The sequence below is a fragment of the Crinia signifera genome, chromosome 2, assembly GCF_055691185.1.
Source record: "Crinia signifera chromosome 2, ASM5569118v1, whole genome shotgun sequence".
In the NCBI taxonomy this organism is placed as follows: Eukaryota; Metazoa; Chordata; class Amphibia; order Anura; family Myobatrachidae; genus Crinia; species Crinia signifera.
Window position 1 is genome coordinate 80,015,585 of NC_139218.1, and position 13,238 is coordinate 80,028,822.

Consider the following 13,238-nt stretch of genomic DNA (forward strand, 5'->3'; position numbering starts at 1 on the left):
TGTGCTGAAGCATACACACGTTGTGAGTTTTGCCTCTTTTCTAAGTGATCAGTCTACATTGCTCAGAAATTAAGCATGGATTGCTCCACAGTAGTGCACGCAGGGGGGTTTCTGAGTACCCAGAAACCCCCCCAGGAATCTGAGGGCCCTAGGTTGAAAGCTGAGGGTCCCTTCTTTCCATAGGTACAAGAATTTTAAAAATCGGCCCTGGGGAACCGGAGATATCTGACTTCAAAGCAGTGGTCCCCATCCAAGCCTGTTAATTGCTCTCCCCAGTCAGATATTTCAGTTTCTGTCTGACTTCGAGTTTTTCTGAGGGTATATTCCAAAAGCTGGGACTCTCCCCCTTTGAGGGACACTAGAAGCTGGTCTCTACTGTGCCCAGAACCAGAGATATCAGCCCTCAAGCATCTGGTTACTGCTCCAGCTCCACACACCTGGTATGTAGTTTTATATACTTGTTGGCAGATTGCTCTGCCTCCTGAAATCTGATCCCATAGTCCCCAGTACTATTTGGTAGGTGGGATTCTCTAGTTTTTAGTTCCATTAAAAGCTAAGAAATCTAGTTCCGGAAACTGGAGATATCTGCAGTCAAGCAAGCTGTCCTCCCACCAGAAACTTATGAATAATGAGCCCACTCCACTATACACCCCTCCTCTGCATATTAAACATCCTCTACCACCCTGGAAGTTATGTATTGGGACCCCTTCATTCAGCCCAATGCCCCCCTTCTCCCACCTCATCTCCCACCATCTGTGCAGTAAAGGGGTAATTAGTGGAAATTACTGAGTCTTACATGCTGATAGGTAGGGACCCCAATACATTGCTATGCCCAGGGGTCTACTCTGCTGTTATGGATATTTATATATATATATATATATATATATATATATATATATATTATTATTATTATTACTTATATACATTTGGTCTATCTATAATACTTTAACTGACCCGGCATATACTGGGTCACCTAAGTGTCCATCTCCGTGCTTTGCTCCGCCCCTCTCGAAACCCCCTTCTGAAAATCCTGCGTTTGCCCTGCTCCATGTGTATCCCCCATTGCGGCTCCATGTGTTGCCATCGCCGGCTCAGATCTTGAGTAGATGCAATCAAGATCTAGTTCGATCGCCTGCATGTGCTTCAAGAACAGTGAGTTAGAATAGATCACTCAGCACATATGTACATGAGCAATCTAGCCAGCGATGTGTGCTGAGCGTTCTGTTCTAACTACTGTAGATCATACAGCAGCACAAGTCGCCCAGTGTGTACGGGGCTTTAGTGTGCCTTAAGGACCAATGTTAGGAATGCTTATTAGGCTGTGTCATGCATCATTAGGTTCAGACCATAAATACACTAGCAGGAATAGTAAAGCATTAGAAACCTAGATCTAGAATCCTCTTGCACCAGTGGATCTACAATCAATAACAATGCTTGAGCACAGGTGACTTAAATAGCACCTTATTCAAACTGAGTTGACAATCTGAAATGCATTTATATCCTTAAAACCTGGACTGGAAAACTCTGCTACAAAGTACTGCTCTGCTCATTCACAATATCTGGTTAAACGTCTCCTTACATTACATCTATTAAGGCAGGAATTTAATTAGTTATGATAACTATGCATGGTAACTCATTTGACATCGATAGCTGGCGATATCAGAAATTTTGATTCTCCTGCCTGGAGGTTTTGCACAAAAATTTGTACAGTTTTCTGTAAACAATGAACAATAATTGAAATATACCCCACCAAAAAAAACAACCAGGACTTCTGAGGAAAACTGATCATCCGAACATATTTTTTTGGAAGACAAGTATACCTCTTTCTGACAAAAGAGTACAATCATAAAATGAAAAAAAAAATTCAATTTTTCCTTATATTTATACAGGTTGAGTATCCCATTTCCGAATATCCGTTATCCGAATTATTCCGAAAACCATACATTCCAGAAAGTGAAAAAAAAAAATTTGGGGCTAAAAACTTATTTGGGGCATATATATCATGTCCTCAGTAGTGCTGTTACATAACTGGCACTATATAATATTCAAGAAAAGTATTGCTTGGCATTAAAATTCAGTATCTGATATAGTGCACAAATTTTTAAAAAATGTAAAATATATTTCTGTGTATTTCGTGTGGTTGATGTGTTTATACAACATAATTGCAAGATACTTTAAAATACATCACTGAAATATTAAAATATTCTGAAATACGGAATAATTCTTTATCCAAAATTCTCCTGGTCCCAAGCATTTCGGATAAGGGATACTCAACCTGTATTTATTTTGAATAATTACAATTCGTGATCCTTGCAATTTGGGAAGACAATCAAATAAACCTACATAGCTGTATTGGGTTTATTAGTATGCTTTCTGTAGTTATATTTTCAATTCTTAAGGGGGTATCCTGTTACCCCCGTTAAAACACCGGAAGCGTCCATGTACCCCATATACTGTACTTCCACAACAGAACACTTGACATTGGCAAAACAAACCATTTTTTCTGCCTGCACAACTTCGTAAATTAAAATGACTCAGCAAAATGTTTAATCTTCTGTTGGACTCACCTCTCCTGCTGTCTCGTTTCATCTTTGTGGGATCTTCGTATTCCCCAACCCAATTATATTCTACAGGCATAGAGATTGGCCGCAGCTTACCTAAAGGATGGACAAAAAAAAAATCATTTTAGGTTTTTTTTTAACAGTTCTTTGTCCTCTGGACCCCAAACAGTTCATGTTCTCCCTATATCCTCACATAATCACAACCACCTCACTAAATGTGTCAATGTTTAATAAATACACCTGTGCATCTACTATGCGATTTGGAAAACGTGAATGTCTTGAGTTTGTGAACCATGGGTTTATAGCAGAGTTTGCCAAGTTCTTATTATAGTCCAGGTTTTAAGGAAATCCGTGCTTGAGTCCAGATTGTTAAATCAAATTGACCGCGATGCTTGTGACTTGCGCTCAAGAATGGATATCGATAAAACCTGGAAACTGCGGGTTAAAAAATTGTAGACACAGGCAAAGACAAAAAAAAATGATGGTAAAAAAAGTTAAAATAAGTTGTACCCTATATTATTCTAAACCTAAAAAAATGTATTCCTTAATTGTGCTAGACATTGTCCTTTAGATGTAATACTAATACATAAAGCTCTGAACATATTTAGGTGTAACTTTACTAAGATGGGCTTTCTATTGAAGATGGGATGCTGCCCATAGAAACCAATCAGATTCTATCTATTAAATTCTAGAACAGTGGTTGCCAACCCTGGTCCTCAAGTACCCCCAACAGTGCACGTTTTCCAGGTCACCCAGCAGGTGCACTCATTATTCAGACACATTTTAAAAGATCCACAAGTGGAGCTAATTATGTCACCTGTGATTCTGTGTGGAGACCTGGAAAACGTGAACTGTTGGGGGTACTTGAGGACCAGGGTTGGGAACCACTGCTCTAGAAGGTGCTAATAAATAGTAGTAAAATTATATATAGTAAAATTGGTTGCTATAGGCAATATCCCATCTTCAATAGAACTCACATCTTAGTAAATGCACCCCTTAGAAAGCAGAGTTTCTCACCTTTTTTTGCTTTTGTCATTTTTCAAATACAGGGCCAGATGTATCTAGTTTCAAAAAGTGATCAAGTGGTGAGTGATAAACAACCAGCCAATCAGCGTGTAGCTGTCATTTTTCAAACCCAGCCTGTAGCATGGCAGTTACAAGCTGATTGGCTGGTTATTTATCACTCTCCATTTTATCACTTTTGAAGCTTAGTACATCTGGCTCACAGTCCTTAATTGACAGTATCTGATTCGCTGGTACTTTATCCCTCTCCACTTTAATTCCTTCCAAGGGTTCATACATTTCCCCAATAGATTTGAGTGCATTTTTACCCTAAACAGAACATAGTAAAGTCTCTACTTATAGAAAGATGCATCCAGCTCAAACATCGTTATATTTGCAACAAGAATAGGTCAGTCATCATGACACATTTGTATACGTATGAGCCATGATGGCATATACTGTAGATGGCAGAGATGGTGCTTGACAGATTTAATAGTAAATGCTAAAGTTGAGTGACACTATTTGGACATACAATAATCTAATCCATATATACAAGACAGAATAGTTTTTGTACTTACAAATACTAAATTTGCACTTTTCATATAAAATGAAATGTATACACAATTGTATGCTGGTTACCCTGTATACACTTACCTGGAGTGGTTATATCATTTGTGTCCACACCAGGCTGTGCGTTACCCGACCTGGACACAAACAATGTGACCAGTCAGATATACTACACAGAGTAGGTGACTGCCTATAGTTAATTTTCCTGCAGCAGCCTATCACAGAAAGACCCAACTCCTCTGCATCCCAGTGTCTGCCATGTTGCTGATAACACTGAGATATGAGCAACCGCTGGGGAAATCAAATTTACCGTCAAGAAGAAAGTCCCCACATAATGACAGTGTACATATAACCACTACAATCTATCTTGTGATGCACTGAAACCAATTTTACCATATATTCTACAAGGAGCGTACAAGTAGCCAGATTTATTTATTATTATTTCTTACAGGTCGAGTATCCCGTATCCGAATATCCGTTATCCAAATTATTCCGAAAACCAGACATTCCAGAAAGTGAATTTTTTTTTTTTTTTTGCTAAAAACTCACTGGGGACATTTGTAACAGCATCACTGGGGACATGATATGTATCTGGCACTATATATGTGCAAGACAATGATTGCTTGGCATTCAAATTCACTGCTGAGATAGTACACACATTTTGTTTCACGTTTTGAAACCTTGTTTTTTGAACAAATAAAATATATTTGTGTGTATTTTATGTGGTAATAAAATATATTTGTATGTATATTATGTGTTTATACAGCATAAATGCAAGATACTTCAAAATACATCATTGAAATATTAAAATATTCCGAAATACGGAATAATCCGTTATCCAAAATTCTCCTGGTCCCGAGCATTTTGGATAAGGTATACTCAACCTGTACCAGTAAATTATGCAATCGTTTTACATATTTATATTTGGACAGCTCTTCTCAAGAGCATATGTGAATTCAAAGACAAAGGTGTTAATTAACTTTTCTGCTAAAGTAAGATTTGAGAACAAGACGGCAGCAGACAAAATAGACTCCTAAAATAATAAAAGACTGTTTGTTCTTTTTGTTACATGTTACTGGGGAGGGGAGTACATTTTTTTCTGTATCGCTTCAAACTAATTGCTGGCTGTAGATATGTCAAATATTATGTCAAGAAAGGAATCTGGTTAAAGTAATGCTGCTTTCAGACGACAAAACTAGCTTTGACCAGGTATTTTAAAACGTTTCTAAAAACGGGTCTGCCAGCTAAAACCCCTTTCACACCTCATGTCTTTAAACGGTATTTCAGTGCAGTTTTTGTCCTTAAACTGTATTTTTGTCCCTTCACAACACTGAACCCGTTTTAACCCATAGAAAACAGTGGATGAAAAAAAACGGGTCTGAAACGGGTAGGACCCCGCTTTATTAAGGTTTAGAAATACCAGTTCAATAGAACTGGTAAATTCACTCTGCAACTTTCAGACTACACAAATTACTGTTTTAAAACGGTAAAAAACTGCAAAATACTGGGTGAAAAGTGCGGTCTGAAAGGGGTATAAGAGGGGCTAAATGTAATTTACAAGTTCTAAAAAGTTGCAAGTTTAGTGCAAAACTAGTACATAGAAACTCACACATGGAATACACTACATACAACCTTGCATGTAACTTGCATTTTCACTACTATCATAGGGCAAACTTGCATACAGATGTTCACCATTTAAAATATACAACTATGTAAGAGACTGAAAGTTGTAAACTTGTAGAACTAGTAAAAACAAAATCTACTGAGCACGTGCAAGTCTCCAGAAACATGGTGCTCACCATGCTCCAGAGATTAATTTTACTACTGTGCATGCGCAGTGGTCATTTTTGGAACAAATACTGGGTTGGGCTGAAGTGCTGCCTACAGTATGTAGTATTGTAGTGGGTGGGAATAGTGGGAGCAGTAAAGAATAAAGTCAGGATAAGGATAATAAATATTTAGCTTAATTTATTGGTCAACAAAGTGATGACACCGCATTTAGAGACACACGTTTAGCGGGACGCAGCTAGGAGATTTTATCTCACACCCAAAACTAGGTTAATCACAGTGATCTGAGCACAGTACGGAGAGGACAGAGACTGTCTCTACAGCCTATGAGATTGTAAAGGGGTTCCACAAGAATCGCCTCAAGCCCACCAAGCTCCCTCCTACTTTGCCACTTGTGAATCTTCCATTTGACATTTTGGACAAATTTTCACTGCAAATCATTAAGGGAGACCATGGGCCCACACAAGAGGGACCCACGGAGTGATAAAAGAGATCCATTAAGGACCACCTGAACCCCAGTCCTGGGATCTCCTGAAGCGAAACTATAGTGAAAATTCCCCACCAAGTGGGGACCCCCAATAGGTATATGTAAACACCAATTAAGCCCAACATCTACCACAAGACATTATCCAAGACCCGCACCTAGCAGCCACGAACTGTTCACCATTTTTACACCACTTTGTTGACTAATAAATTAATCTAAATATTTATTATCCTTATCCTGACGTCATTCTTTACTGCACCCACTATTCCCACCCACTACAATACTACATAGGCAGCGCTTCAGCCCAACCCAGTTTTTGTTCCACATATGACCAACAGGGGGTTCGGGATACCCCTAAGGCTAAGCAGCACCTAAAAACACTATAGACCAAGGTGAGCACAGTATATCTACCCTTTTACAGTGGCCATTTTGGCTACATTTTTTACCTAAGCTGCAGCAACCAAAGCAGGACTACAGAAAGGTAAGTAAAAAACCTGAGTGCAGTCTGGGACCCCCTTGAGTCAGGGGACCATGTGCACCGCATACATTGCACCCATTATAGAAACGCCTATGGTGACATAGGTATTAAGTCAACTTTCAAAAGAACAATGATCTGATTCAGATTTGTAAGCAAACCCAATGTTCAGTCATCGGATCAATTATTGGTAAGACTGCACACTTGCTGCAATAACACTACGCATTAACTAAGGTGCTATTGTGGGGCCGCTCACAATTAAGAAAATAAATATAATGCTATGGAGTGTTGGAGGGATGGGGGGCCCAAATCGGTATATTCTCTAGGGTCCCATGAAGACTACAAAATTTGTATACGAAGTGTGGCAGAGACAGCATCTCTCCACATGAGAGGATCCATTTGGAGGATCCAGACCAGGTTTTGGAGCAGTGGCAGCAGCAAGTTTGTGTAATCAGCAGCACCTGTGATCTTATGATATAAGTGTTTCCAGGGCAAAGCTTAAAGGCTATTGATGGTGGATGAGCTGCCCAAGCAGGCTGGGGTGTGTGGCTTCGCTAGGAACAACTGGAGCCTTTTGGAGGAGTCTGTATTATGCTGTGATTACCTGTATGCTGCTTGCTGTAACTACACTTGCCTGTTGAATGCTGTGACCTGCTATACAAAATAAAGATGAAATACTTCATTTGAATCCAGTGTATGTGATCCTTTTCACAGTAGTTATTACTCTCATTTTTATGTTTTGGCAAACTTATCTTCTGGGAGGCCAGAATTACTTTAAGATAGTTATTATTAACAAACATAAATCAAAGAGGACACTTTCATTAAAACAACAGCAACTAAACATTGGTTTTCAGTGTCCAATCTGTAATTGTCTATTGTGAATTGATTTTTGTGTGTTTAATGTGTATTTGCTCCTTTAGAAAATGTTTTAAATGTTTTGGTTTTGCTTAAATAAGATACAAAAAGTATATGATATCAAGGGCTGTGGTTATTTTTCTACAATTCCTACCAATCACTTTTAGTTGCTTCATGTTTTTATGACCTGCCTTTAACCTCTGCGATAAATGAGACCCAGGGGCATACATAGATGTGTAATATCAAAATTTCTATATATGCTAATTATTTTGGCAGTTATCTTTTTTTGTCAATGATCTAGTGTTTGCATTGCTTAGTTGACATACAGGGTTAAGTGAATGATGACAACAATATATTAAAAATGTTATAAACAAAAATGAATATATAAAATAAAAAAATCATATAGTCTACCATATACTACTTCTTCTACTCTATACAGATGTAGCCATGTTTAGCTTTGTACCGATGCATCCTATTCGTGGCATAGCTGGCACGGCTAGTGTGCCTACGACTATGATGTGTGCATGCCACAGAAATACATGGGGGTGCAGCTAATCACAGCCCGACATATTAAGTCGCACCGGCATCTCCCGTGCTCATGTGGCATCAGGATACAGGAGTGTGGCTGCATCTGTTCTCTAATTAAGAAAGCTATGGTTTACAAATACATCAAATCTGTTAATATACAGTTGTTTCTACACACACCTAGCCTCCTTGTGCATTGAACAACCCCTTCTTGTGGTGCCATGCCATGCAACATTTGCATAGGAGATGTTACGTTACTGTTTTCCAGAAAAACACTGTAACATAGTATATCCTATGCAGATATACCTGCAGTCACACTGTGTGACTCACACACAGAATATAGACATGGTCATTTTAATCAGCAGAACCTGCTTGTGTGTCATACGCACAAATAAAATGCAATGGAATGGAAAAAGTTGCACACAAAGACCCTCAGAGTAACACGGAGCTCATGTATTGTGTAATGCTACTTATAGCGCATGGAGGATAGATGTATGTGAATACATCTGTAGTTCTTGTAGAAAGTGAATGGTAAAGTTGGAGCCAAGGAGTCTGCGTGTGGCTGGCCGTAGAATGTGACTGTTTGTCACAAACAAACAGCATCCCCCCTACTTCCTAAATTCATGCACATGCTGCTAGTAGACATAGCCATGCTGAGACATCCTGGTACCACAGCCATATCCTACCAACATCATGAATTGTGAAGAGCTGCTCCAGGCAAAAAGCCTCAGGCAGTGTAACTGGGTGCTGGGGGAGAGCCGAACAGGGAGCCATCCCCATAACATCTACATCTACTATAGCTCAACCCTTGGTCGAACCCTTGTCCAAGAACAAGAGTAAGATATCATCTAAATAAAGCAAAACCCTTGAAAGAAACAGATGCTTTTTTCAATATTCAATTAGTTGTGGTAATTTGGAATGGGATCATTTGATTTGCAGCAAGTTGGTCGACAGTCATTAGGTCAAAATGGGTATAGGTCGACATGGTTCTAGGTCAACATGGCTTTAGATCGACAGGTCATTAGGTCGACACAAGCATTAGGTCAACATGGTCTAGGTCGACAGTCAAAAGGTCGACATGGGGTTTTTGACAGTTCTTGGACCCAAATGTCGGCACAGTCGACATGGACACTGGTTAAAGTGCACTGCTGCACTTGCCATGCTTTGGGCATGGGGACTCGCTATGCTCGGCACACTATTTTATTCTCCCACCACGCCCTAGTGGATGGTAGGGCATGAAATACCGCATGTTGGCACATGTCGGGTTAAAAAACAGTCGAAAACCCCATGTCGACTTATTGCCTGTCGACATAGACCATGTCGACCTAATGCTTGTGTCAACCTAATGACCTGTCGCCCTAGAACCATGTCGACCTAACGATTGTTGACCAACTTGCTGTAGACCAAATGACCGTATCCCGGTAATTTAACACTGCTAATAGACTTCCCTGGGGATAGTCCGTTGTCTCCGATGCTGCCATTCCTCATGGACTGTTTTATCACCTGCTTAAGGCAGGCAGAAATACAATCCTAAATAAATAAGTAGCCCTATCAGCGCAGTTGGTTTTCAAAAACACATAGGTTGAGAACCTTTCCCACATCCTATGTGCTTTGCAAGAAAACCGGAAAATGTTTGCCCAAAAAAAGGGGGTATAGTTGAATTTCCCAATAATGACCATTGGCCAAAAATAGCAATACAAACATTGACAATATATGAAAGTCAAACTATAACAACGTAGTAAAATAATAATCCAAGTTCTTCAAAAATTGCTTCTTCTAGAGAGGTGTTACCATATGTCGGCGTGCTTTCCCTCCGACCTTGCATGCTATTCCTTCCCTTGTCATATTCATAGCAGTACAGGATTGCGTCTTCTTCTACAATGTTGAAGCGCTTCCTATACTCCTGGTCCAGAAAAGAATTAGGAGACTCCGATCCCTTTGACACTGGTTTTCCAACAATGTGTCGGGTCATATCCTCACATGGCAAGTTTCCTTTCTCATCTCTTAATCAAAAAAAGAGAAAAGAAAAGTATTGTTATAAGATGCAAAATACGTTAAAACTCACAAAAAAGTAGGAAGTATCTACTAAATAAAAAGCAACATGCTTTGAATAAAAAGATGCCCCTATAAAAACAATGCAGTATTGCCTTTTTTTTTTCTTGAAAAGAAAATTGGTACTTGTGTACTAGCACGGCGCCCATCGCATCGCAGACCATAAGGCATACGATGGTATGCGATGCGATGTTACCGGATGGCAGACAATGTTTTTAAATTCTATACCATCGCATTGTATGCCATTGTATCGCATATACAATGGTATGCGATTTAAAATTGTATAAGCACCCTAATGGGTTTTTCAATGTTAAAAGTGGCCCCTATAAGATAATTAACCATGATGGGTGCTTAGTATGTTAAAAGCACCCCCAATGGCACCCCCACTCTCAACACCAACCGGAAGCGTGGCCAGCGCAGCGAGCCCGCGAGGGGCAGCGGTACGCGTCCTCCGACTTTTTCATACCCACACTATCCACGTCGGCGTGGAGTTGATTTTAGTATATATATAGAGCCCGAAGCATGGCGAGCGCAGCGAGCCCCGTGAGGGGACGCGGAAAACATGTAAAGTAATACGCGTCCCCTCGCCACGCTTCGGGATCGGTGCGCTCGCCACACTATATTAAATCAACTCCACGCAGACGTGGATAGGGGGTGTATGAAAAGGTCGGAGGACGCGTACCGCTGCGCTCGCCACGCTTCGGGTTGGCGTTCATAGTGGGGGTGGCGTTGGGGTGCATTTAACATTGTAAGCCCCCATTAGGGTGCTTATACATTTAAAAATCGTATAGGGGGCTTATACAATTTATAATCGCATTGCATCGGTGTGCATCGGGTGTATGGCATGCGATGCTATGCAATTATATCTCGTACGACTTTATATCGTGGGCGCCGTGATAATACACAAGTACCAGAAAATTCTCCAAGCTGTAAGCATTCTTGGTTATACTTATTAGTAGTTCTCATCATTAACTAGGAGTTGAGAGTTGCTTTGGTAATACGGTTGTTTAGGATATTTTTGTTAATTGGAGGCTGATGAATATTCAGGATAACTAAAGCTACCTTAAATTATGAATTAATAATTTTAATCTATTAAAAAAAATAGTAATAATACCTTTTTCCCCCCAGTTGTATTACTAAATAAAAAAAATATTCCCATGTCTATAGAAGAATGGACAGATCAGAAGTTTGATGCTGTGCAATAATGGGTAGACAAGTTCCTTTTGACAAAAAAAAAAAAAAGTTGCTTAATTAAATCAATCCCAGCTGGTCCAGTTTACAAGACAAGGATAATTTTAATGAACAAGCACTGGTCACTAAAACAACATTAAATGGGTATATCCACCTTCACATTTCTTTAATTTATTGGACTGCATATTCAACTTTTAATACTTAAATTACATTTTCTGCTGTGTTTTTTACTTGTATATTTATATAAAACCGCTTCATGTGGTATAAACCTGGGCTGAATCTCACTCAGGGAATCTAGCTACAGTGCCTTGCAAAAGTATTCACATCCCAATTTTTGTTGCCTCGCAACCTGGAATTATAATGGATTTTTGAAGATTTGCATCATATCATTCACAGAACATGCCTACAACTTTGAAGATGTTATTTATTTATTTTTTAATGTGAAGCAAACAACAAATAGGACAAAATAAGAGAAAACTTCAGCCTGCATAAATATTCACCCCCCTAAAGTCAGTACTTTGTAGAGCCACCTTTTGCGGCAATTACAGCTGCAAGTCGCTTTGGATAAGCGAGAAAAGGTGTACCAAGATGGCCGCAGATTATGAAAAAATGAAGCCAGAATGCCGCATGCGTCACTTCCGGGAGGAGGAGGGAGTAACGCATAGGACCGAGCACCTCCGGGAGAGACGGAGACCAGGGACAGAACATCCTACACTCCGGCACGTCACTTCAGGCGGAAATAAGATGGCCGCACCGCCGGAAGTGCGCGTACGGACCCCCGCACCCGGGAACATGATTGCCCAATTACCCCACAGATGTTCCGAATCCAGGCATTAGGAGGGCTATTTAAACCCGGTAAATGGAGGTCACAGACACCTTGAAAAAGATCTTCTCTAAAGATTGAAACGCGTTGGTGGTGACCTCTAAGGAGCAGCAAGCCTCATCTGGGCGGCCTGATAGTAACCAGAGGGACCAAAAACAGGGCCCCATTTTTTACTTACCATCTGGACCTCTGGAGCTTCAGTTTGCCTGAGATGAGTAACCTAGCTCATATGTGTTTATTGTTTTATTCATAATATAAATAAAGGATCCATTCTACTTTTATTTTGGCAGAACTTCTGTCGTCACTATATGGATTAAGAAGTGTGGGAATCCTGTGTGATACGCTACATTCAAGTCGCTAAAGAGTGAGTACTTGGAAAGGGGGAACCCCCGACTTTATTTGGCTACTTCTATAGAATAAGGATTTCCATCTGTCTCATATTGACAAGCCGTATTTATTTTGATTAGTGTGAGTATTCTGGGAGGGGGAACCCCACGATTACAGTACCAGCATACATCAGACCCACACTATACGACTTGCATTATTGATATGTTTGCACCGTATTGATTTACATATATCAGTATTACACGAGGGTGGAGCGCTCTTCCTTTTTGTCTTTCATATTCTACAAAAAAAACGCGATCCAACCTGGATATGTGCCCATAAACAGGGGAGTAATACTTATTTCTTAGCGCTTTCTGAGGTGAAGGGCATCCTTGTTTCCTATACGCTTTGGATAAGTCTCTATGAGCTTGCCACATCTTGCCATTGAGATTTTTGCCATTCCTCAAGGCAAAACTGATTCAGCTCCTTCATGTTGGATGGGTTCTGCTTGTGAACAGCAATCTTCAAGTCTGACCACAGATCTTAATTGGATTGAGATCTGGGCTTTGACTAGGCCATCCCAACACATTT

The 13,238-nt window shown here is 40.0% G+C and overlaps 1 protein-coding gene across 5 annotated transcripts in view; it reads right to left on the bottom strand.

The window, feature by feature from the left end:
- Positions 1–13,238, bottom strand: part of CNKSR2 (connector enhancer of kinase suppressor of Ras 2) — a 326,527-nt gene that overhangs the window by 141,294 nt on the left and 171,995 nt on the right. For all 5 annotated transcript variants that reach the window (XM_083172470.1, XM_083172469.1, XM_083172468.1 and 2 more), the window contains 2 exons: positions 10,049–10,260; positions 2,568–2,657 (listed from right to left, as the gene is read on the bottom strand). In XM_083172470.1, coding sequence (XP_083028596.1) covers positions 2,568–2,657; positions 10,049–10,260 — 302 coding nt within the window. The remainder of the gene's footprint in view (positions 1–2,567; positions 2,658–10,048; positions 10,261–13,238) is intronic.